The sequence below is a fragment of the Doryrhamphus excisus genome, chromosome 18, assembly GCF_030265055.1.
Source record: "Doryrhamphus excisus isolate RoL2022-K1 chromosome 18, RoL_Dexc_1.0, whole genome shotgun sequence".
In the NCBI taxonomy this organism is placed as follows: domain Eukaryota; kingdom Metazoa; phylum Chordata; class Actinopteri; order Syngnathiformes; family Syngnathidae; genus Doryrhamphus; species Doryrhamphus excisus.
The window spans coordinates 2,146,607-2,172,241 of NC_080483.1; the positions used below are offsets into that span (position 1 = coordinate 2,146,607).

The 25,635-nt window shown below is 37.7% G+C and overlaps 3 protein-coding genes across 6 annotated transcripts; 2 read left to right on the forward strand and 1 right to left on the reverse strand.

Annotated features, from left to right (window-relative positions):
* Positions 1-183: 183 nt before the first annotated feature.
* Positions 184-6,585, forward strand: cdkn1a (cyclin dependent kinase inhibitor 1A). Of its 2 annotated transcripts, none has more exons than XM_058054220.1 (3): positions 184-311; positions 3,555-3,996; positions 5,761-6,585. In XM_058054220.1, the coding sequence occupies exons 1-3, from the start codon at positions 303-305 to the stop codon at positions 5,814-5,816; spliced, it is 507 nt and encodes a 168-aa protein (XP_057910203.1). In that variant the 5' UTR covers positions 184-302; the 3' UTR covers positions 5,817-6,585. The 2 variants fall into 2 exon arrangements, with proteins under 2 accessions (XP_057910203.1, XP_057910204.1); XM_058054221.1 differs by lacking the exon at positions 184-311 and adding an exon at positions 1,264-1,395.
* Positions 941-22,682, reverse strand: LOC131105828 (uncharacterized). Of its 3 annotated transcripts, none has more exons than XM_058054204.1 (6): positions 21,924-22,682; positions 15,938-17,770; positions 12,850-14,773; positions 12,641-12,769; positions 12,373-12,562; positions 941-3,968 (listed from the first exon to the last, which is right to left on the reverse strand). In XM_058054204.1, exon 2 carries the CDS (start codon positions 17,309-17,311, stop codon positions 16,124-16,126), a length of 1,188 nt encoding a protein of 395 aa, XP_057910187.1. In that variant the 5' UTR covers positions 17,312-17,770; positions 21,924-22,682; the 3' UTR covers positions 941-3,968; positions 12,373-12,562; positions 12,641-12,769; positions 12,850-14,773; positions 15,938-16,123. The 3 variants fall into 3 exon arrangements, with proteins under 3 accessions (XP_057910187.1, XP_057910189.1, XP_057910190.1); XM_058054206.1 differs by having other exon boundaries at positions 15,938-17,822; XM_058054207.1 differs by lacking the exon at positions 21,924-22,682 and having other exon boundaries at positions 15,938-18,457.
* On the forward strand, positions 9,552-20,526 carry tmcc2 (transmembrane and coiled-coil domain family 2). Its single transcript, XM_058054201.1, has 5 exons — positions 9,552-9,943; positions 12,389-12,787; positions 14,276-14,889; positions 15,961-16,096; positions 17,456-20,526. Exons 1-5 carry the CDS (start codon positions 9,941-9,943, stop codon positions 17,753-17,755), a joined length of 1,452 nt encoding a protein of 483 aa, XP_057910184.1. The 5' UTR covers positions 9,552-9,940; the 3' UTR covers positions 17,756-20,526.
* Positions 22,683-25,635: the final 2,953 nt, after the last annotated feature.

The window sequence follows — 25,635 nt, forward strand, 5'->3', positions numbered from 1 at the left end:
TCACACATAACAGTGGGGCCCTTCCTGCCCTGGAATTTCCTTCAGCTCAGCAAGGCTAAAGTCACGTGTGCTCATGTGTTTACCGGGCTATATCCACGTGTAGGCTTGGCCACGCCTCTGCACGAGACGCCGAGTAGTGGGGCCCCGCCCACCGGAGCTCATAAAAGGGCTTTGACTGACCGGGGCAATTCATTCATCGACAAAACCAGGAGCTGTTACAAAACTGTTTTCGCTATTACTTTGACATTCTTTTTGGAGAACGTTTCGAGGCGGCTGAAGCCTACAAGAGTTTTCATTTGGATATGGAGAATGTAAGTAAAGGCTTTCGTATTTTTTTTTTTATAGCCACATTAGCTTGCACTTGTTACGATGTTGTCTAGGTAACCGTCATAAGTGTTATTTTCCACGAGCCGAATAGCCCAACATTAGACTTTCCTGACTTTCCCAATATGAGACGTTCCATTTCGCTAAAAAAAATAACAAAATAAAGAACATATGAGTTACATACATGTTGTTGTTAGTCGACGTGAAGTCTGCCAGACTCGACTGACAGCTCCTGATCCGGTGACACGAGCTCGAGAGCTCACGTGGAGCAGCGTAGTAACTGGGCAGGGTCTTGAAATCCCAGCTCGTGCGTGACTTCGCAGTCTCCCGCCACAAGCCCTTGAATTCCTCCTCCCGGCCCCGCCCACTCTTGCCTGACGTCATTTCCGCCTAAAAATGAAACGTTTACTGCCATGTATGTGTGTGTGTTGGCTTAAAAAGTCAAATTGACTCAAATGTAGCGTGAAAATGAGGGGATATCAAGTAAATCCACAATTGTCACCTAATTAGTTAGTTAGTCAAGAGTCAATTACATTTGTAGTGAGTACATTTACTATTATTTTAATCGAGAAACACAACAAATATTTAATAATGTACTGTAATTCGATCCTGCTTCGTGCTGTTTTGATAATAAGGCTGTTCCATAGGATTGGGATCCAGTCCAGCACTTCCTGGATCACTTATTGTTCATTTAGATACATTTCATCCCTTTTTGTATAGATTTTAGATAGACTACCATATTTTGGGTCTTTACACTCAATGTATATCTCAACCATTGCCCCCCCAAATATCGTCTGGCTTTACAAATGAACCTTTCCACACCCCTCAATGCAAAAATGGACTAGTTGGCTTATCAGTGCCCCCTAGTGGACATGTTGTATACCTGCAGTTTTTTCTCCTGAGGACATGCCCTTACATGTCTGATTGAGACAGTGCCCAGGCATATACCAGGCATTGTGAAGGGGGGGAGGGCCCAGTGGTGAGTCATGGTTGCCGGGTATAAATACACTCCCAGTATCACCACCAGTGTGGGATGCTCTGGTGCGGTCACTGAGGAAGCGTAGAACAATGGTAAGACACGTTTCCACTTGAAGTTGCTTACTTTGTATGCAGTGAAAATCAATTTGATGTCATTTTATGTCATGTTTGTCAATTTCCAGTTTTTTTTGGGGGGGGGGCAATAATGTGAATTTTTGAAATATTGTATTGCTCTTGAAGCCAGTGTAATTCAAATTACATTTATTTTCTCTGTACAGGCCATCAAATATTTGGAAGAAATTGAAATCTAATATGGAAAATATGTCAAATATCATTTTATAAACTGGGGGGAATTTCTGATCATTTTTTTTGTAAATGTGATTTTTATAATTGACATTTCTACAGTTGTTTTAATTTTTTTTTTTATTAATTGCCATCTTATTTTTAACTAGTTGACTCAACAGCGCCTCCGTTGGTTACAGCCAGTATCGCACCCCATTTTGCCTCAGTGGCCACTCCCACTATAAACACTAAACAGGTTGTCGTATGATACGTCCCAAAAATATTGTAATATATGCTAAGGTCCATATCGCCCAACTATAGTTAGCATGCTAATGTTAATGTTAACATGCAACACCCAGTGTGGTAGAGCATGTCTGAGTATTAAAAAAACAAAAATATTATGCTATTAGCATGCTAGCACTAATGTGCTAACACCTAACATAATAGCACTATGTTTTTATATAGGTTTCTACTCATGAAACAAGCTAAAATGGTAATGTTAGCAATGATAACGTTAGCATGCTAAACTTACCATGACAGGGCTTTGTGTGTGTCGATGTTAAAACTAATGAAAATGGCTAAAAATGCTACTGTACTAATGTTGACATGCTAGCAATGCTAATATGCTAATGTTAGCATGCGATTCGTCCCACCAAATGGGCAAAAAAGCGATTACTCAAAAGCGAAAACTCATAAATATATAATATGTATATGCAGTACTCTTCATTAATATGACTGCGTCGTTATGAGCTGTACATTGTAGCCACACATTGGGAGAAAGTAGCTAAACATCCCAAAATATTGTAATATATGCTAAGGTCCATATCGCCCAACTATAGTTAGCATACTAATGTTAACGTTAACATGCAACACCCAGCACGGTAGAGCATGTCTGCGTATCAAATTGTCAAAAATATTATGCTATTAGCATGCTAGCACTAATGTGCTAACACCTAACATGATAGCACTATGTTTTTATATAGGTTTCTAGTCATGAAACAAGCTAAAATGGTAATGTTAGCAATGATAACGTTAGCATGCTAAACCTACCATGATAGGGCTTTGTGTGTGTCGATGTTAAAACTAATGAAAATGGCTAAAAATGCTACTGTACTAATGTTGACATGCTAGCAATGCTAATATGCTAATGTTAGCATGCGATTCGTCCCACCAAATGGGCAAAAAAGCGATTACTCAAAAGCGAAAACTCATAAATATATAATATGTATATGCAGTACTCTTCATTAATATGACTGCGTCGTTATGAGCTGTACATTGTAGCCACATATTGGGAGAAAGTAGCTAAACATCCCAAAATATTGTAATATATGCTAATGTCCATATCGCCCAACTATAGTTAGCATGCTAATGTTAACGTTAACATGCAACACCCAGCACAGTAGAGCATGTCTGCGTATGAAATTGTCAAAAATATTATGCTATTAGCCTGCTAGCACTAATGTACTAACACCTAACATGATAGCGCTATGTTTTTAAATAGGTTTTTAGTCATGAAACAAGCTAAAATGGTCATGTTAGCAATGATAACGTTAGCATGATAAACCTACCATGACAGGGTTTTGTGTGTGTCGATGTTAAAACTAATGAAAATGGCTAAAAATGCTACTGTACTAATGTTGACATGCTAGCAATGCTAATATGCTAATGTTAGCAATGATAACGTTAGCATGCTAAACCTACCATGACAGGGTTTTGTGTGTGTCGATGTTAAAACTAATGAAAATGGCTAAAAATGCTACTGTACTAATGTTGACATGCTAGCAATGCTAATATGCTAATGTTAGCATGCTAATTAGCATTATAACATGAAGTCTATACTTAAATGCATTCCTATATAGAGTATGTTTACAAGCGGTAGCATCAACCGTGTTGGACGCCGTGACTCAAGATGATCAACTGTTGTCTTCAGGCGGCTGTTCGTGACGTCCGCGTTCTTTTGTTTCCTTCAGTGTCGAATGATGGCGAGTAGAAAACGGATCCTGAGTCCTCAGGGGAAACGCCCTACACGACGGAGCCTCTTCGGTCCGGTCGACCACAACCAGCTGCAGGCGGACTTCCAAGCCGAGCTGGGAAAAGACCTGGAGGCGGCGTCGCGGCGCTGGAGCTTCGACTTCATCGCCGACAAGCCTCTGGCGAGCGGCGATTTTCATTGGGAGGGTGTCCCAAACACCCAGGTGCCCCAGCTCTACAGGTCCTGTATGCTTGGTCGGGCGGAAGGTCAGACGGTGGCAGAGGCGGCGTTTAGTCCCAAGAAAAGATGGGCGGGCCCGCCGCAGTGCGAGAAGGAGAACATCCCCGAGAACGTGCTGGAAAGATGCCCTTTCAATGTGGAGGAAACCCCGGGGAAGAAGGACAATGGAGGGCTGAAGAGGAAACAAACTAACATTACAGGTAAACATTTAAACAGTCATGAAAGACACATACACAATATTATATGAAGATAATACTTCTTGTATTAGCACAATTTCTTAAAATGTATGAAAGGTAAGTTAAAAATGTGAACGACTGATATTAAAAACATGTTTTTTTTAGGAATACCTGGAATATGAAATGATAAAAAAATTTAATTACTAAGATATTTCAAGAAAACAACCTGACCGGGTCATTTTTGACCCACTTATGGAAGGTTGGGGTAGTAACACAAAAACTAAAATTTCTTAAAATGTATAAAAGTTAAGTGAAAGATGTGAATGGTATGATATCAAAAACATGTTTTTTTAGGAATACCTGGAATATGAAATGATAAAAAATTTTAATTACGAAGATATTTCAAGAAAACAACCTGACCGGGTCATTTTTGACCCACTTATGGAAGGTTGGGGTAGTAACACAAAAACTAAAATTTCTTAAAATTTATAAAAGTAAAAAATGTGTGATATCAAAAACATGTTTTTTGAGGAATACCTGGAATATGAAATGATAACAATTTTTCATTTCAAAGATATTTCAAGAAAACAACCTGACCGGGTCATTTTTGACCCACTTATGGGAGGTTGGAGTAGTAACACAAAAACTAAAATTTCTTAAAATTTATAAAAGTTAAAAATGTTTGATGGCAAAAACATGTTTTTTTTTAGGAATACCTGGAATATGAAATTATAAAACATTTTCATTATGAAGATATTTCAAGAAAACAACCTGACCGGGTCATTTTTGACCCACTTATGGAAGGTTGGGGTAGTAACACAAAAACTAAAATTTCTTAAAATTTATAAAATTAAAAATGTGTGATAGCAAAAACATGTTTTTTGAGTAATACCTGGAATATGAAATGATAAAAATTTTTAATTACGAAGATATTTCAAGTAAACAACCTGACCGGGTCATTTTTGACCCACTTATGGAAGGTTGGGGTAGTAACACAAAAACTACAATTTCTTAAAATTTATAAAAAGTAAGTTTAAAATGTGTGATAGCAAAAACATGTTTTTTGAGGAATACCTGGAATATGAAATGATAACAATTTTTCATTTCAAAGATATTTCAAGAAAACAACCTGACCGGGTCATTTTTGACCCACTTATGGAAGGTTGGGGTAGTAACACAAAAACTAAAATTTCTTAAAATGTATAAAATATAAGTTAAAAATGTGAATGGCATGATAGCAAAAACATGTTTTTTGAGGAATACCTGGAATATGAAATGATAAAAAATTTTCATTACAAAGATATTTCAAGAAAACAACCTGACCGGGTCATTTTTGACCCACTTATGGAAGGTTGGGGTAGTAACACAAAAACTAAAATTTCTTAAAATTTATAAAATTAAAAATGTGTGATAGCAAAAACATGTTTTTTGAGGAATACCTGGAATATGAAATAATGAAAAATTTTCATTATGAAGATATTTCAAGAAAACAACCTGACCGGGTCATTTTTGACCCACTTATGGAAGGTTGGGGTAGTAACACAAAAACTAAAATTTCTTAAAATTCATAAAAGATAAGTTAAAAATGTGAATGGCATGATATCAAAAACATGTTTTTTGAGGAATACCTGGAATATGAAATGATAAAAAATAAAAAAGAAAACAACCTGACCGGGTCATTTTTGACCCACTTATGCATCTAAGGGTTAAATCTAGCCTGTCTTTCATAAGTAGAATATAAACATGACTTTCATTTGTTGTTCTCTCTCTTTTTCTCTCTCCCAACAGATTTCTATCAGGCTAAAAGAAAAGTGGTTGGAACGCCACGGAAATCTGGCGTTTGATGTTTTCCTTTTGTTTTTTTTTGTTTTTTAATGTTCCCATCATTCCACTCAGGCATGGGCACAGACTGCAGCACCACTCGGAAGGGACATCTTCCACTTAATTTGGGTACTGCATTCATTCTAAAGGGGGGGGGGGGGGGCCGCGCTGTGTCGGGTCGGGTCGGGGTGGGCTAAATTGCTAAGAAGCTGACATTTGATCTGAGGAGATTACTGCTAATCTCCCTAAACGTGGATTTACACTCATTGGGACGGAGTGGATGTCGACTGAATGATTCCTTGTGTGCGTTCCGTAACTCGGCGATGGACGTCTCCGCGGGTGAAGAATACTTGAAACACATCAGGGTTCCTGTCGATCGAAGAGTTTTTCTGGGGTCATCATGTTGTCTGTTTAATGTATGATTTTGACTTATGTATAGATATGAATACTGCAATGCAAAGTAGCATGCAGTATATTCATTGTAAACCCAATGCGGTATTGCACAAGCGCCTCGTGTCACATGAGTATTATATAGATAATATATATGTATTATACAGTGTATATTGTGCAATTCATCGGACTTGATTGTCGCCTGCCTCAAACGTACGTGTCCTCGTGGCTCCTATATAGGCTCCCGCTGCTATGTGTCATGTGACTGTCACGCTTGCCAAAAACGTTGACTGCACTCCTATTTCCGCACACAGCCACAAATGAAATCTATACTTTTTTATTTATTCTGTCATTGACTTTATATTGAATAAGAACGGCATCACAATAAAATGTCAGAATCTCGTTCTCTCTCTGTGTGTGTTGTCTCAAATGGGGGGGGGGGGGGGGATTCGGCAACAGCTGCACCCACACCAGCTACGTACGTGAACCGCTACGCTACCAACGGCCTTTGGTGTTTGCTGACACTTTGACACGATTTCTGTCGATTCATCTTTTTTTTAAACACAACAAAGTGTCGTCACACACACACACACACACACACACACACACACTCGGTCGTGATGGTAACCACTGTTTTCATCAGAAACACTTCATTTTCATAATTTCATAATTTGTACATATTTGAAGAGCTTGCAACCAAAAGGCGCTAAATCCATTTTGACTGATTTCGAGAAAATCAATGATTTTTTAATTACGCACATATCAATCTATTTGGTCATGAAGTCTATATTGCAAATAAAAGAGCTATCAATATAGGTCATAAAAACGCATGCTATAAAAATCCTGCACACACTATGTATTTTATATATTTTTTTTAATTATTATTTTTTTTTCGGATTTAGCGCCTTTTGGCTGAAATGATGGATTTCGACAAAAATCATCTCATTCCAAACTCTTTACATTGTATGTTTTTTAGTACAAGTAAAATAATGTTTCTCATGAAAGTCGGAGGTGTCAAGGTAGAGTAAAAAAAAACTTCCATGTTACAGAATACTGTAAAAACACAATTTGTGTTCTCCTGAATTGCATAACATACTGTAACTATCATACGTGTACTTCATGTACACAAACAAAACAGGATGCGCACTGATACTGGCTTTCTGTATGTGCAGTGCCAATTGTATTCTTCTCTCTGATTGGTCAGATTATCAATAGATGGGAAACTTGGCCCAATCAGAATAAAGAATAAAGAAAAAACACATATAACTATCAGAACTATCAGGGTAGGGACTATCAGGTGTTAGCATGCTAACATTACATCTTAGAATTGCTAGCATGTTAACACACTTAGCACCATCATGGTCAGTAGATACCATGTTAACATTAGCATGGTTGCATTTTTAGCAATGTAGACACATTTAAAGACAGAACTATCATTGTAGGTGTTAGCATGCTAACATGACCATCTTAGAATTGCTAGCATGTTAACACACTTTGTGGTAGGTGGTTACCATGTTAACATTAGCACGGTTGCATGTTTAGCAATTTTCACATGTAGACACATTTAAAGACTGAGAACTATCATGTTAGGTGTTAGCCTGCTAACATGACCATCTTAGAATTGCTAGCATGTTAACACACTTAGCACCATCATGGTCAGTAGATACCATGTTAACATTAGCATTGTTGCATTTTTAGCAATGTAGACACATTTAAAGAGTGAGAACTATCATGGTAGGTGTTAGCATGCTAACATGACCATCTTAGAATTGCTAGCATGTTAACACACTTTGTGGTAGGTGGTTACCATGTTAACGTTAGCATTGTTGCATTTTTAGCAATTTTCATATGTAGACACATTTTAAGACTGAGAACTATCAGGGTAGGGCTTAGCATGCTAACATTACCATGTTAGAATTGCTAGCATGTTAACACACTTAGCGCCATCGTGGTAGGTGGTTACCATGTTAACATTAGCATAGTAATATTTTTAGCCATTTTCTTGGACAGACACATATAAAGACTTACCACTATCATGCTAGGTGTTAGCATGTTACCATTAACGCATTAGCATTGCAAACATGCTAACATCAGCACAGTCGCATTTTTAGCCATTTTCATAACTAGACACATATATAAACACTAACCACTAATATGCTAGATGTTAGCATGCAAATGTTAACATGTTAGCATTGCGAGCATGCTAACATCAGCACAGTCAGATTTTTAGCCATTTTCATAACTAGACACATATATAAACACTAACCACTAATATGCAAAATGTTAGCATGCGAATGTTAACATGTTAGCATTGCGAGCATGCTAACATCAGCAGTCGCATTTTTAGCCATTTTTATAGCTAGACACATATATAAACACAAACCACTAATATGCAAGATGTTAGCATGCTCGCAATGCTAACATGTTAGCATTGCGAGCATGCTAACATCAGCACAGTCGCATTTTTAGCCATTTTCATAACTAGACACATATATAAACACAAACCACTAATATGCAAGATGTTAGCATGCGAATGTTAACATGTTAGCATTGTGAGCATAGCGAGCATGCTAACATCAGCAGTCTCATTTTTAGCCATTTTTCATAACTAGACACATATATAAACACATCACTAATATGCAAGATGTTAGCATGCGAATGTTAACATGTTAGCATTGCTAGCATGCTAACATCAGCACAGTCACATTTTTAGCCATTTTCATAACTAGACACATATATAAACACAAACCACTAATATGCAAGATGTTAGCATGCAAATGTTAACATGTTAGCATTGCGAGCATAGCAAGCATGCTAACATCAGCAGTCTCATTTTTAGCCATTTTTCATAACTAGACACATATATAAACACAAACCACTAATATGCAAGATGTTAGCATGCGAATGTTAACATGTTGGCATTGTGAGCATGCTAACATCAGCACAGTCGCATTTTTAGCCATTTTCATAACTAGACACATATATAAACACAAATCACTAATATGCAAAATTTTAGCATGTGAATGTTAACATGTTAGCATTGCTAGCATGTTAACATCACCAGTCTAAATCTGTAGATAAAATAAAGTCTGTCCTCGCAGAGGACAGACAAACACAATAAAAAAAATGAGGTTGGGAAAAAAAGTTTGAATCTTATGGGACCTCACGGAGTTGCCGGTTTGACGCCGGACCAATCGAAGCGGATCAGGCGTTAGGACCAAGAGGATGACAACGCAATTTGAGAGTTATATTATGAAAAGAAAGAATCAAACGTTTTAGACCCGTGCGCTTCCCCTCTGTGCTCCCTCGGCCCCTCCCACTTCCTCTCCAGCCTCAGCAACGCTGCGGCCGGTACGCCTGCGCTAACCCATCCCCACCCCCACCTCCATCATCTGTTCCTTTGCTCCCACATCCATTATAGGGCAGGTTTGTATTTAGACTGATTGAGCAAGAGAGAGAGAGAGGTGGGGGGGGGGCGTCGGGAGTAGAGCGAGAGAGCGAGAGAGAGAGAGAGAGAGAACTAGCTGAAAGCGGCGAGCAGGCTAACAAGCAAGCAAGGCTGCGGCCATGGACGGCGTCAACAATGGAGCCGCAGAGGATGTGCTGAGGTGATCAGTCAGCCGGGGCCTCGGCTGAGGGTGACGATACTCGAGGCGGTGCGGGGTGGGGTGGGGTGGGGGGGATAATCGGGGGGAGGAAGAGGAGGCGAGGAGGGAGGAGGATGGGCCTGGCACAGCGGCAATTGGATTAAAGCAGTATGGTAACGTTTCTCCTTTTCCATTCGATCTATCGCTCCTCGTCCTCGTCCCCGTCCCGCCATCCTGTGCTGTTCTCGTGCCATCCTCATCACCCCCCCCCCCCCTACACGCCCCCCCCCCTCGGAGCGTCATCCATTGCTGCTGCATTGTTGTTGTCTCTTTGCGGCATCATCCATGCACCATCCATCATCAACCCAACAGGGACGGCGCCCGTCTGTTTTTCATAGTAACCTACTTTCACAGGCCCTAATGGAGCCACAGTGCGTATCATTACGGGGGGGGGGGGGGGGGCGGGTGAGTCGGGGGGGTTATGTATGGATAAATCCTCCCACTGACCCGTCCAGAGAAACGAGAGCGCGGCAGGCGAGATGCTCGGTGTCATGTGTCTGCCTGAGCTCGTGTTTGCAGGCTCCGATTACACAGTTTTGACGTCAGGGGAAGCCAGGGGTTGTGGGGGGGGGGAATTAAACTAGCCACCATCTGCCCGCCGACACGTACACCCATGCAGGGAATCCCCCCCGACGGACCCTTTACATACATGATCAAGCTCAGTGTGTTTTTACAGTGCCGTATTTCCTCCTTGGTGATGTTTTTCTTGTGCATCAAAACTACATATAACGAATGGGGTGCACTACTAGGCTGCTACCAGCAGAGGCGCTGTTGAGTCAGTGTTAATATCTTGTCTTAGCTAAACATACTGTGATACAATGATATTTCACATAACACTAGCATGGAAACAGGAGTTCAGAACATTCAATGAGAGATCCCACGGATGCTTTAAAGTCATTTTTAGCCATTTTCATAACTAGACACATATATAAACGCTAACCACTAATATGCACGATGTTAGCATGTGAATGTTAACATGTTAGCATTGCGAGCATGCTAACATCAGCACAGTCGCATTTTCAGCCATTTTCATAACTAGACACATATATAAACGCTAACCACTAAAATGCAAGATGTTAGCATGCGAATGTTAACATGTTAGCATTGCGAGCATGCTAACATCAGCAGTCGCATTTTTAGCCATTTTCATAACTAGACACATATATAAACACTAACCACTAATATGCAAGATGTTAGCATGCGAATGTTAACATGTTAGCATTGCGAGCATGCTAACATCAGCACAGTCACATTTTTAGCCATTTTCATAACTGGACACATATATAGACACTAACCACTAAAATGCACGATGTTAGCATGCAAATGTTAACATGTTAGCATTGCGAGCATGCTAACATCAGCAGTCGCATTTTTAGCCATTTTCATAACTAGACTTTTAACTAGACTAGACTTAACTAGACTTTAACTAGACTCCTTTTTATAGCTGTCTCAGGCTATGCCTGTTACGACTGAGTAGTTGGACCACATTTCTGAGAAAAAAACTTGTGATATGCGAGAATAAAGTTTTACATTTAGGAGAAGAACCCGGTAACAATTTTATTCTTGTAAATTTACAACTTTATTTTTGTAAATTTATTTATGATTTATTCTTGTTGACGCACAACTTTTGTCATGTAAATTTATGACTTTTTTCTCGTAATGTTAAATTTTTTTGCAAATGTATTTTTGTAAATGTAAAAAAATTATTGAAAATTTAAGATTTTATTGTCATAAATGATCTTTTTTTCATAAATTTGCAAAAAAAAATTGTCGTAATACATTTTTTTTCCTAGCAAATTTACAACTTTATTTTTGTAAATTTACAACTTTATTTTATTTTAATCTCCTAATATTATAACTTTTTTTTGTTGCGCGTTTACGTCTTTATTCTCATAACATTTTGTTTATAACATAACTTTTTTTTCAAAGAGTAAATATGCGACTTTCTTACTGGTAAATTTATGAATTTTTATTTCTTTTTTTATACAACTTGTAACTTGTTTTCTTGTAAATTTACCACTTTTTCTAAATAATATTACAGCTTTTTTTCCCCTTGTAAATTTCAGATTTTATTTTCATTATTAGGTAGAATTTGTTCTATGTATTCTTGTAATTTTCCTACTTTTTTGCTTGAATTTACAACAAAATTAATCATAAACACTATTCTTGCATGTTTGACCCTTTTTTTTTGTAAATGTATTACTTTTTTCCTCCAGCATTTACAACTTTATTCTTGTAGATTTCCGACTTTTTGTCAAAATTTTTTTCACTTTTAATACTCCGTCATACCCTTGTCACTCATGTTGCGTACATAAACAAATATGATTCATACCATGTCCTAATTTGGGTTTATTGTGTTTTTATGTGTTGGATAGCTATATTAAAAGCAATATTAAAAAGTCCCTTTGCACAAACATTTCCAGGTAAAAGTTAGCCATCCAACACAAAAACATCCTCTGTTTCGGTTTGACTCGGCTGATCTGGGATCAGCTTCACTGAAAGCGTCATTCCCGGTATTCCATATTGCGTATTATGACCCTACCTTCTCGTCCTGGCAGCTGGACAAGAGCGAGGCGACGACTCTCAGCCTCCCCTCCACCGCCAGCCATGGAGGCTCCGACAGCAACATCAGCGCGGAGGCGGCGGGGTCATCATCGGGGGTCACAGGCGGAGGCGCGGAGGGCGGCGCGGGGGCCGGAGAGCCTCATCGGACGCGCGCCGCCCTGGAGCACCTGCAGCAGAAGATCCTGAAGGTGACCGAGCAGATACGCGTGGAGCAGGAGGCCCGTGACGACAACGTGGCCGAGTACCTGAAGTTGGCCCACAACGCCGACAAACAGCAGGCTTCCAGGATCAAGCAGGTGTTTGAGAAGAAGAACCAGAAGTCGGCCCAGACCATCGCACACTTGCACAAAAAACTAGAGCACTATCACAAGAAGCTAAAGGAGATAGAGCAGGTGAGTGGGGTCATATTTCAAAACAGTATCATTATCATAATACAACCTTTTTAATATTTTACCTTTATTTTCATGTGTTTTTAATGTCTAAACCAGGGCTCTCAAACTCAATTTACTTGGGGGCCACTGGAGCTAGGGTCTGGGTGAGACTGGGCCGCATCAGGTTTTCCAAAAAAACAAAAACAAAAAACAAAACGCATTTATTAAAAATAAAAAAATTAATTAATTAAAATTAATTTTTATTTTTCTACACAAAATAAGATGAAAAATAAATAAACAAATCAAGAATAGAGAAAATCAATCAGTAATAAATAATATATATAAATATAATAATAATAAAACATCAAATAATAAAAACGTAAGAAACCACATATAGTTGGTGGGTAGATAAATTATTTTTTTCAGATTAAAATTAACAAAGCATTATTAGAGCCCTGTATTGCGCAACTGCAGGGTCTTGAGACACATGCTAACTCGCAAACTAGAGAGCTAGCGACCTAAACGCTAGCCTCCAAGTTATTTCCTTTCAACTTAAATAGCCAAAAACTTACCACTTCCACACGGATAGGGAGGATAACTATTAACAGTTATTTAACCTTTAACATGAACATGAATCAAACGTAATAATTTTTTCTGGGTACATGATACCATACAGCATCCATATCAAACTTGCGCGGGCCGCACTAACATTAAACTTTCATATCAAGGCGGGGGGCCTCAAACTAGTGTCCTCCCTGTCCCTGTCCTGCGGGCCACATTTGGCCCACGGGCCACGTGTTTGAGACCCCTGGTCTTGAGACACATGCTAACTCGCAAACTAGAGAGCTAGCGACCTAAACGGTAGCCTTCAAGTTATTTCCTTTCAACTTAAATAGCCAAAAACGTACCACTTCCACACGGATAGGGAGGATAACTATTAACAGTTATTTAACCTTGAACATGAACATGAATCAAACGTAATAATTTTTTCTGGGTACATGATACCATACAGCATCCGTATCAAACTTGCGCGGGCCGCACTAACGCGTGTTTGAGACCCCTGCTATAGCGTATGCAATGACTGATCGTTTTCATTATCATTAGATCGTTCGTTGCTCGATACAGTCACTCGTGAGCGCTCTTGGAGCTCGTTTAAGAGGTAATTTATTTTATATAAGTCGCTGAATTTCTACGATACGAATGAATGTTTATTTATTTGTATGTTTATTTATTCGGTAAGCATTGTCGCTCGGTTGCTAGCTTCCATGGCTAGTTCACGACGTCTTTTGAGGGCCAAAAAGTGTATGTTAGCGTATTATGGCATGTTTTTTTTTTACCGTAATCTGATTTTCTGAGTTTTTAAATACTAAATACTAAAGCATTGCCAGATACTGAAAAACCTTTAAAATATCGATACCTCAGCATCAAGGGGAACAAACTTCCAATATACTGGCACCATCTACTGTATAAACTACAATAACAGGAGACCTTTTTCTTTGCTCTATACAGAATGGACCCGCCCGTCAGCCAAAGGACGTCCTGCGGGACATGCAGCAAGGATTAAAGGACGTGGGGGCCAACGTTCGCGCGGGGATAAGTGGTTTTGGCGGCGGTGTAGTGGAAGGCGTGAAAGGTGGCGTGTCGGCCCTCACTCACACGGCCGTGGTCTCCAAGCCCAGAGAGTTTGCCAGCCTCATCAGGAACAAGTTTGGCAGCGCGGATAACATCGCCCACCTGAAGGACACATTGGAGGACGGCGTCGGGGGCCACGCGGACGACGCCCCCACCCCTCGCGCGCTGAGCGGAAGCGCCACGCTGGTCTCCAGCCCAAAGTACGGCAGCGACGACGAGTGCTCCAGCGCCACGTCCGGCTCGGGCGCTTGCAGCAACTCTGGCGGGGCGGGAGGAGGAGGCGTGTTAGGGCCCACGATTGGGAGTCCCAGGTTGGACGGGCACCACCATCATCACCATCACGTGCACAGCTCGTGGGACTCTCTCCTTGAGGGCCTGCAGGAAATCAAAGCAAGTCAGGCCCACATGGAGGACACCATCGAGGACATGAAGGGCCAGCTGCAGAGCGACTACTCCTACATGACACAGTGCCTGCAAGAGGAGAGATACAGGTACACGCATACTACTGCATACTACTGCATACTACTGCATACACGACATACTCCACTGGGACACTCGTCTGTCCTCACATTATAATTGATGCCATGCCCCAATGAACCACAATTAACACCAAATATTCCATATTGATAGCCTCCACTGTAATCAATGCCATGTTCCAATAAATCACAATTAACACCAAATGTTCCATATTGATAGCCTCCACTGTAATGAACGCCATGTCCCAATAAATCACAATAAACACCAAATTTTCGATATTGATACCCTCCACTGTAATCAGTGCCATGTTCCAATAAATCACAATAAACACCAAATGTTCCATATTGATAGCCTCCACTGTAATGAACGCCATGTCCCAATAAATCACAAAAAACACCAAATTTTCCATATTGATAGCCTCCACTGTAATCAACGCCATGTTCCAATAATCACAAAAACACCAAATTTTCCATATTGATAGCCTCCACTGTAATCAATGCCATGTTCCAATAAATCACAATTAACACCAAATATTCCACATTGATAGCCTCCACTGTAATCAACGCCATGTTTCAATAAATCAAAATTAACACCAAATGTTCCCTATTTTATCAAACAGTGGATGCCACTGTAATCAACGCCTTGTCCCAATAAATCACAATTAACACCAAATGTTCCATATTTTTTCAAATTGTGGACTTCACTGTAATGGACGCCATACCCCAAACACCAAATGCTTTGCATTTCCTTAAATAGCGGCCTCTGTTGTATTTGATACAATGCCCAAATAAATCACAATGAACACCAAATATTACATATTTCTTCAAACAGTGGCCTCCACTTCCAACAGGAAGTGAACAAATGTAACAGTTAGTGATTGTAAAAGTACCAGATGGAGGGGTAGGATTTAATAAGCTTTGCTTCTTCCTACTCCTTTTGGACATGTGGAACTGGGAACTGATTATGGGATGCATTCAATTGGAATCTGATGCATGTTCAAATGAAATAAAACCATTACTTTATGAAAAAGAAAGACAAACAGGAAGGAAAATGTAGGTTGACCTTTTTCTTTGGTTTTTCCCCAGGTATGAACGACTAGAAGAGCAACTGAGTGACCTGACGGAGCTTCATCAGAATGAAATGAGCAATCTCAAACAGGAACTGGCCAGCATGGAGGAGAAGGTGGCGTATCAGTCCTACGAGAGAGCAAGAGACATTCAGGTGAGCGTGAATACAAATACAGGCAAATCAATAACATACTAAAGAAATCAAATATATGAATGAATTTATAGCCTCCACTGTAATGAACGCCATGTACCAATAAATCACAATTAGCAACAAATTTTCCATATTGATAGCCTCCACTGTAATCAATGCCATGTCCCAATAAATCACAATAAACACCAAATTTTCCATATTGATAGCCTCCACTGTAATGAACGCCATGTTCCAATAAATCACAATTAACACCAAATATTCCATATTGATAGCCTCCACTGTAATTAATGCCGTGTCCCAATAAATCACAATTAACACCAAATTTTCCATATTGATAGCCTCCACTGTAATGAACGCCATGTCCCAATAAATCCCAAGTAACACCAAATGTTCCATATTTATAGCCTCCACTGTAATTAATGCCGTGTCCCAATAAATCACAATTAACACCAAATTTTCCATATTGATAGCCTCCACTGTAATGAACGCCATGTCCCAATAAATCACAATTAACACCAAATTTTCCATATTGATAGCCTCCACTGTAATGAACGCCATGTCCCAATAAATCACAAGTAACACCAAATGTTCCATATTTATAGCCTCCACTGTAATGAACACCATGTACCAATAAATCACAATTACCACCAAATTTTCCATATTGATAGCCTCCACTGTAATGAACGCCATGTCCCAATAAATCACAATTAACACCAAATTTTCCATATTGATAGCCTCCACTGTAATGAACGCCATGTTCCAATAAATCACAATTAACACCAAATATTCCATATTGATAGCCTCCACTGTAATTAATGCCGTGTCCCAATAAATCACAATTAACACCAAATTTTCCATATTGATAGCCTCCACTGTAATGAACGCCATGTTCCAATAAATCACAATTAACACCAAATATTCCATATTGATAGCCTCCACTGTAATTAATGCCGTGTCCCAATAAATCACAATTAACACCAAATTTTCCATATTGATAGCCTCCACTGTAATGAACGCCATGTCCCAATAAATCACAAGTAACACCAAATGTTCCATATTTATAGCCTCCACTGTAATGAACGCCATGTACCAATAAATCACAATTACCACCAAATTTTCCATATTGATAGCCTCCACTGTAATCAATGCCATGTCCCAATAAAACACAATAAACACCAAATGTTCCATATTGATAGCCTCCACTGTAATCAACGCCATGTTCCAATAAATCAAAATTAACACCAAATGTTCCCTATTTTATCAAATAGTGGACGCCACTGTAATCAAACAGAGAGTGTAACTGTAATCAGTAGCGGTATTATGTATTGATCAACGTGTGTGTGTGTGTGTGTGTGTGTGCAGGAGGCGGTGGAGTCCTGCCTGACACGCATCACCAAGCTGGAGCTTCAGCAGCAGCAGCAGCAGGTGGTCCAGCTGGAAGGCGTGGAGAACGCCAACGCTCGGGCGCTGCTGGGCAAGCTCATCAACGTCATTCTGGCGCTCATGGCCGTGCTGCTGGTCTTCGTGTCCACGCTGGCCAACTTCATCACGCCGCTGATGAAGACGCGAGCCCGCGTGGCCGCCACCGTGCTCCTGACTGTGCTGCTATTCGTCTTGTGGAAGCATTGGGACTTTGTGGAGACCTGGCTTCTTCCCAGCTGAGCCGGAGAGGGTCAACTAACCAGAAGCACACGGGATGACCTTCAGAACTCCAGTCCATCTCATTGATCTGCTCCATTGGTGTGGATGACCAATCATTGATTACGAAACCGCTGTCACCAAAAAACAAACAAAAACAACTCCTGCAATGCTTTTTATTTTCTAACTAGGAGGACACCGTGAAGACAGGATGAGGATCCGTCATGAATGTTATGTGCTCGTCGTCATGCATGTCCTCGTGTGGCATGTCTTGACGCTTCAGGAAGGACAACATTTTTGGATTTTGGAATAATTGCCATTTAGTTGGATACTGTACATTCATCCAACACTTACATTAGGTATACCTGCACAATGTGTCCACAAACCAGCAGCATTGTAATGTCCATTTTTTCAATTTAATTTAATTTAATTTAATTTAATTTAATTTAATTTAATTTAATTTAATTTAATTTAATTTAATTTAATTTAATTTAATTTAATTTAATTTAATTTAATTTAATTTAATTTAATTTAATTTAATTTAATTTAATTTAATTTAATTTAATTTAATTTAATTTAATTTAATTTAATTTAATTTAATTTAATTTAATTTATATTTTTTGTAAATAAGTATATTTTATTCATACACCTTTCACAGGAAAAAAGTATCTTTTTTTGGAATAATAAAATGTAAAAAAAAAAACTAAAAACACAATAAATACGCATGGATTTATCCAATTTAGCTAAAAGCCTGCTTAAATACATATATTTAAGTAAATCCATATTTTTATATTGTTTAAGTAGATTTTTTTCATACAAATCCTTCCACAGATAAAAATCATGAAGCATTTTTGTCATAAAATAATTCTAGAATAAAAACAACGTATTCATTCATTCATTCATTTTTCTGGAGCCAATCCCAGCTGTCTTCGGGCGAGAGGCGGGGTACACCCTGGACTGGTGGCCAGCCAATCACAGGACACATATAGACAAACAACCATTCACACTCACATTCATATCTATGGACAATTTGGAGTCGCCAATTAGAATTAGCCTAGCATGTGGGGCCTGCGTGCTAACCACTCGTCCGCCGTGGAGCCCAAGTAATGTATGATTAAGTAATTATTTATGATTATATATTTTTTATTTGAAATATCTATGATCTATTAATATAATATAATAAGCAATTGTAAACAAATTAATTATTAATTTAGAAATAAATAATTATTCGTATTCTATTTGTTTTCTACTGTGTTTTCCAATAAAATAAAATCAATTACACAAATACACAAAACCCCAGTTTCAGGAAAATATCAATTCCCGACTAAAAAAAAAAAAGAGAAAATTAGCTTTTTGTGAAAAGATACATTTCCAGCTTAACTAATATTTTTTGCTAAGGTGACAGCTAACTATCTAAACATAACTAACTATACCAACATAAACAACACAAAAATGGGTTGTTTTACAACAAAATAGCAATTTATTTACATATTTTGTTTACAATTGGAACTGAACTATGTGTAACAACCGCAAACGCAAACGGTTCTACTTTTCGGCAGCAATATACGTCACACCCCCCCTCCTAAAAATGTTGAGAAATTACATCATAATCAATCTTTTTTTTGTTTGTTTTGTTTTTTTTCACTACTGAAAAAATTAAGACAAAAATATTTGTTAGCAAGATTTGTTTGGATGGAAGGATGAATGGATGGATGGATGGAGGGTATTTCTATGTTTCGAATCATCAACAGGGGAATCCTTTAGCGAGCTTTTTTATCGGAAAGCCGGACTCGCATGTAGCCAAGGTAGCTAGCTTTTAAAAGGGGAACTACACTTTTTGGGGGGAATTTTGCCCAAAAAAAATTTTTTTTTTTTCCCTTTTCTGTGCATTATAACACGAGAAAACAAGTGCCACTGGAGATTTATTTGGAGAAAAATAAATAGCCTTCCCTGATTATATTATCCATTTATAAAAGCTAAATATGCTAGCGTTAGCACGGGAAATAAAATGCAATATGACATATTAATACTTAATATTAGCAGATGTAAATGTCACAGGAGACCATGCATCATGAGTACTCATCACATTAGTCTCCTTATATTACAATATTTTCTGGAGGAATAAACATTATTATATAAAGGAAAAACATTGGAAAACACGCAAAACACTGCCCACTAGTGGTCACAACAAGATACGGCGTATGAAAATGCTTCATGAAACCATAACATCAAAAACAAAAGTTGTTGCTCCAATGAATTATTTTTTTTTTAATGGATAAATGTTCATTTGTCAAAGTTAATAGTTAGCATAGTTAGCATAATAATCACATTCACATGCTTTATGCTGGCATTCATGTGAAATATTGAATTGTGATGATGGTACAACAAACATGATGGTACAAATGTTTCTAATGTTTTTGTTGAAATGATTAGAAACATATTAATAAGTTGAATAAGCAATGCCAGCGTTTCCATTGAAAGGGGGTTGGTTGGTTATATTGTGCAGGCGTACCGAATGTTGCGTCCCTCCCTGGTTTGTCGCTTTTTAGACATTTCTCTGGCCGTGTTTCCTTAGCTGGCGTTGAACCAATCCGCTCACCTTCATGCATCACCTTCGTCATTATGATAACGTGAAAAAGATTTTTCCATGCATATAGTAAATGATTTGACTTGTCGTAGATCTGCTTTTGCTCCCTCCCTGCAGTATCAAACTGGCATGTCAGTGTGTGTGTGTGTGTGTGTGTGTGTCAATGTTTCTATCCATTTTGCAAAAATAAATATGTCTGTTTTTTCAACGTGTGAGGAAGAAATAGCTCTATTTTTTTAAAGAGTTTCGGAATTTGAAAAATGAAATATTTGCAAAATACCAACATTTCACCCGCAATTACTATAGCAATATGAATGAAGCAATGAATTTGCTTTAATATTTCTAGTTATCCAGAATCCAGAATATTTTACATTCAAATCAAATATAAATAAAATTACAGGACCCAAATATCAAGTATATAAAAATATATATTTTTTTAAAGATCTTGTATGATGCAATGCAGCTCTATACCATTACAAACATAAACCATAACATAATGTTTTATAGACTAATAATAATATTGATAATTATTATTATTTCAAAATATAACAGCAATAATAATAATATACTTGTAAGAAGATAACATAACCAACATTATGTAAGCATTAACAGTTGCTAGTATTAAGCAGTGCAGCTAATTTTAAAATAAATAATATAAATATAAAAATATATAAATTAATATATAAATTTATATTTAATTAATATATAATATATAAATAAATAAAAATATATTTTACTAACAAAAAACATAAAATATATTTTTAAATAAATAAAAATATATTTTAATAACAAAACACATAAAATATATTTTTAAATAAATAAAAATATATTTTAATAACAAAAAACAAAATATATTTTTCTTTATTTTAATTATTTATACGTATCCTAAAATTACTATGCAATATTATTACTTATTAATTAATTCATTCATTTTCTACCGCTTATCCTCACGAGGGTGGCAGGGGTGCTGGAGCCTATCCCAGCTGTCTTAAGACAAGAGGCGGGGTACACCCTGGACTGGTAGCCAGCCAATCACAGGGCACATATAGACAAACAACCATTCACACTCACATTCATACCTATGGACAATTTGGAGTCGCCAATTAACCTAGCATGTTTTTGGAATGTGGGAGGAATGTGGAATACCCGGAGAAAACCCACACATGCAAAAATCCACACAAAGATGGCCAAGGGTGGGATCCTTTCCACTCCTATTCTTCTTTATTTACCCCGCACTAGCTAAGGAAACACCACAGGGACACACAAAATGGCCGCTACTCCTTAGCATGCTAGCAACTCACATTCATACTTATGGACAATTTGGAGTCGCTAATTAACCTAGCATGTTTTTGGAATGTGGGAGAAATATGGAATACCCGGAGAAAACCCACACATGTAAAAATCCACACAGAGATGGCCAAGGGTGGGATCCTTTTCACTCCTATTCTTCTTTAGTTACCCCACACTAGCTAAGGAAACACCACAGGAACACACAAAATGGCCGCTACTCCTTAGCATGCTAGCAAGCTAACTGAGGTACTATACACTCATAGTGTCTCAAACAGAGTGGGAAAGTAAGTAAAAGTAATAAAGCCAAAAACTTACCACTTCCACTCGGAATAAAAGTACTTATTGTCACTTTACGGCTGACGACATAATATCGCCGTGTTCAGGTCCATGGGATATAACGTCGTGTCTCATCAATTTGTTGTGTCATTACTGACGCCTCGTGGCCAGTAGTGGTGTGTCAGTCATGAACGAACGGGTAAAAATAATGGTTCTTTTTTGTGAATTCAGTCCGTTCCTTTGCAAATGCTTTTTTGTGATTGGCTTGAGAGTCGGTTCACTGTTGCTTTTGCAGGGCGGGACTATCTGGGTGCTTGTCTGTCTTATCCTATCGTCGCGCCTCGCTCTGTTTGGTGGGCGGGGTTAGCTGACAGAGAGATTGAGTGACACTCGTCGGCGGTTCATTCATGACCGACAGTTGAGTCGGAAGGACAGGCCTGACCGGGTCTATGCACCAGGGGGAGCTCACAGGCTAACGACCAATTGACTGCAATGACCGAAATGAACGGATCTTTTACTGAATGAACCGGAATTATCCGATTCACTGAAATGAACGGTTTTGCCCATGACGAGTGGCCAGAACTGAACTTTAGCATAACTAACACGAATGATAGCTAATAAAATAACATGGAAGGGCTGTCATGTCCTGTTGTAATCCTACATTTGATCATATTTACTTAAAGTGATCAAATATTAAGTCATATGCAGCAGTAAATACGATCGCTGTATATGACTTTTATCAAAATAACGCCATACTAGCGCCTATTTCAATCTACTTCCTGGTTTGTTACTCTAAGCGTCATGGGAAATGTAGTACTGCAGTCTTTAATCTACTTTACGTGTGTACATAAATGATTAGAAAGCATGCTTTAGTGGAAAAATGTTCATGAATGAAGTTCCTCACCATGCTTAAGCATTGTTTTGTGACTCAGTTAATTATTATATAATATACAATTATATTGTATATATTATATCTATTATATTATATTATATTTGTATATATATTTGTATATATTTGTATTTTCTTATAATTCTAACAGTCCACCTTGAATTATTTGTCTGATTTTATTTATTTATTACATTATATATTATATTTAATCTATCTATATATATATTATATATTATAATTATATTATTATTAATTGTATTATATATACCAATTATATTATATTTAATATATTATATATTTTTTATTTAATTAATTTACTTATTTGTATAATTTTATCTGTAAAAGTGTCAGACTATTAGATATATGTTTTAAATATGTTCCATATATCCCTTTTTTCCGGAGCATTTTAAACATCAAACCACATCAAACTAGAAACTTGAATTTTACATTAAAAAAAACATTTTTTTAAATTATTTTAATTTTTATTATTATTTATTTTTTTACTGAATAAGGCATCTGACTTGCAAGTCATGTTGCCAGCATGTATGTTAAAAGGTAGAAAGCAACTGGCGGGCCAGATTCAAACGCTTTAAAGATCTGACCACATCAAACTACAAACTTGAATTTTACATTTTTTTTATTATTATTATTTTTTTTTTTTACTGAATAAGACATCCGACTTGCAAGTCATGTTGCCAGCATGTATGTTAAAAGTTAGAAAGCAACTGGCGGGCCGGATTCAAACACTTAGTGGGCCGCATGTGGCCCCCGGGCCGTAGTTTGCCCACCCCCGTTCTAGACGTTTTGTTGAATGCGCCAGCGAGGTGCACTGTGGTGGGGCACACTCTCCGAGCAGCTGAGGTGCCGCCCCGGAGGTCAGGAGGAACCAAAGTAGAAAGCGGGTGGAGGCGCTCGTCAAAGCACCCCAAAGGTCGATAGAACCAGGATGTAGAGTTGAAGGGGGCATTTGGTGTCGCCAAAAATGTCGTCGGACACAGACAATTACGTATATATTGTAGTACAGTAAACCTCGGATATATCGGACTCGGATATATCGGAAATTCGCTCACAACGGACAGATAAAAAAGAAGCGATTTTTCTGTAATGCATTTCCAATAAAAATTCATTGCATATATCGGATTTTTTATAACGGATTTCGCCTATTTCGGACAAAATCTCCAGTCCCGTTCCAATGCATTTCCATGAAATTTCCCTCGCATATATCGGATGGCCGCATCGTGGCGCTCCGATTCGCCGAATCGTGACAGGCCGCTATACGACGTCATTTGCAGCGTTTGCAGCGTTGCCTGCGCGTCCAGGTACATTGGAAACATAGTCAAGGAAGTGCCTTTTTATAACGCATAAAATCCGATTTACGCATATACCGGATATAAATCCGATTTATGCGTAAAACGGACATTTTCCGGTATACGCATATAACGGATTTCGCTTATATCGGACAAAACCAGTGGGAACAATTGAATCCGATATATCCGAGGTTTACTGTATATCACTATATTGACACTTACTATGGTACCCATTATGGCATTGGATGCTCATATCACCGAGTACTTTGGTACAAGACAAAAAATTAAAAAAATTAAAAAAAAAATGTAAAAACTAAAAAAAAAATAATTAATTAAATAATTTTATAAATAAAATACATTTGCTAAATACAAGGATGAAGAGTCTTGAACCAGTCATGATGTGCTATATATATCACTATATTGACACTTACTATGGTACCCATTATGGCATTGGATGCTCATATCACTGAGTACTTTGGTACAAGGTACATTATTAAAAAAAAAAAAACTAAAAAAAAACTTTAACTGTATTATGGAAAGCAGGAAGTGAACAAATGTAACAGTTAGTGATTGTAAAAGTACCAGATGGAGGGGTAGGATTTAATAAGCTTTGCTTCTTCCTACTCCTTTTGGACATGTGGAACTGGGAACTGATTATGGGATGCATTCAATTGTAATCTTAGGCATGTTCAAATGAAATTAAACCAATAAAAAAAATATGATAATAAAAATAAAAAATTAAAAACCACATAAAAAATTAAATAAAAAAAAAACTTAAATTATAGTATAATTATATGTTTAAATACAATTAAACCATTAAAAAAATGAAAAAAAAAACACATTAAAAAAACTTAAATGATATTAGGAAAGCAGGAAGTGAACAAATGTAACAGTTAGTGATTGTAAAAGTACCAGATGGAGGGGTAGGATTTAATAAGCTTTGCTTCTTCCTACTCCTTTTGGACATGTGGAACTGGGAACTGATTATGGGATGCATTCAATTGTAATCTTAGGCATGTTCAAATGAAATTAAACCAATAAAAAAAATATGATAATAAAAATAAAAAATTAAAAACCACATAAAAAATTAAATAAAAAAAAAACTTAAATTATAGTATAATTATATGTTTAAATACAATTAAACCATTAAAAAAATGAAAAAAAAACACATTAAAAAAACTTAAATGATATTAGGAAAGCAGGAAGTGAACAAATGTAACAGTTAGTGATTGTAAAAGTACCAGATGGAGGGGTAGGATTTAATAAGCTTTGCTTCTTCCTACTCCTTTTGGACATGTGGAACTGGGAACTGATTATGGGATGCATTCAATTGTAATCTGATGCATGTTCAAATGAAATTAAACCATTACCATAATTTAGTACCGATGTTGTAATAGTAGTAAGGCATCAGTGATGACTTTTATTCAGATTATACTGCAGGATACTGACCACTCATTGTACTTTAAATCCAGCTACTGACTTTTTGTGGCGTTAATAAAAGAAAAAAACGATGATAGGAGGTTGCCTACAGCCACAGTTGTTAATACGAGGCTAA

Coding starts and splice junctions, on each gene's coding strand:
- cdkn1a (XM_058054220.1), top strand. Junction 3,997..5,760: donor GAAACAAACTAACATTACAG/GTAAACATTTAA, acceptor CTCTCCCAACAG/ATTTCTATCAGGCTAAAAGA.
- tmcc2 (XM_058054201.1), top strand. Junction 12,788..14,275: donor AGCTAAAGGAGATAGAGCAG/GTGAGTGGGGTC, acceptor TGCTCTATACAG/AATGGACCCGCCCGTCAGCC. Junction 14,890..15,960: donor CTGCAAGAGGAGAGATACAG/GTACACGCATAC, acceptor GTTTTTCCCCAG/GTATGAACGACTAGAAGAGC.
- LOC131105828 (XM_058054204.1), bottom strand. CDS start 17,311: ATGGCGTTGATTACAGTGGAGGCTATCAATATGGAACATTTGGTGTTT.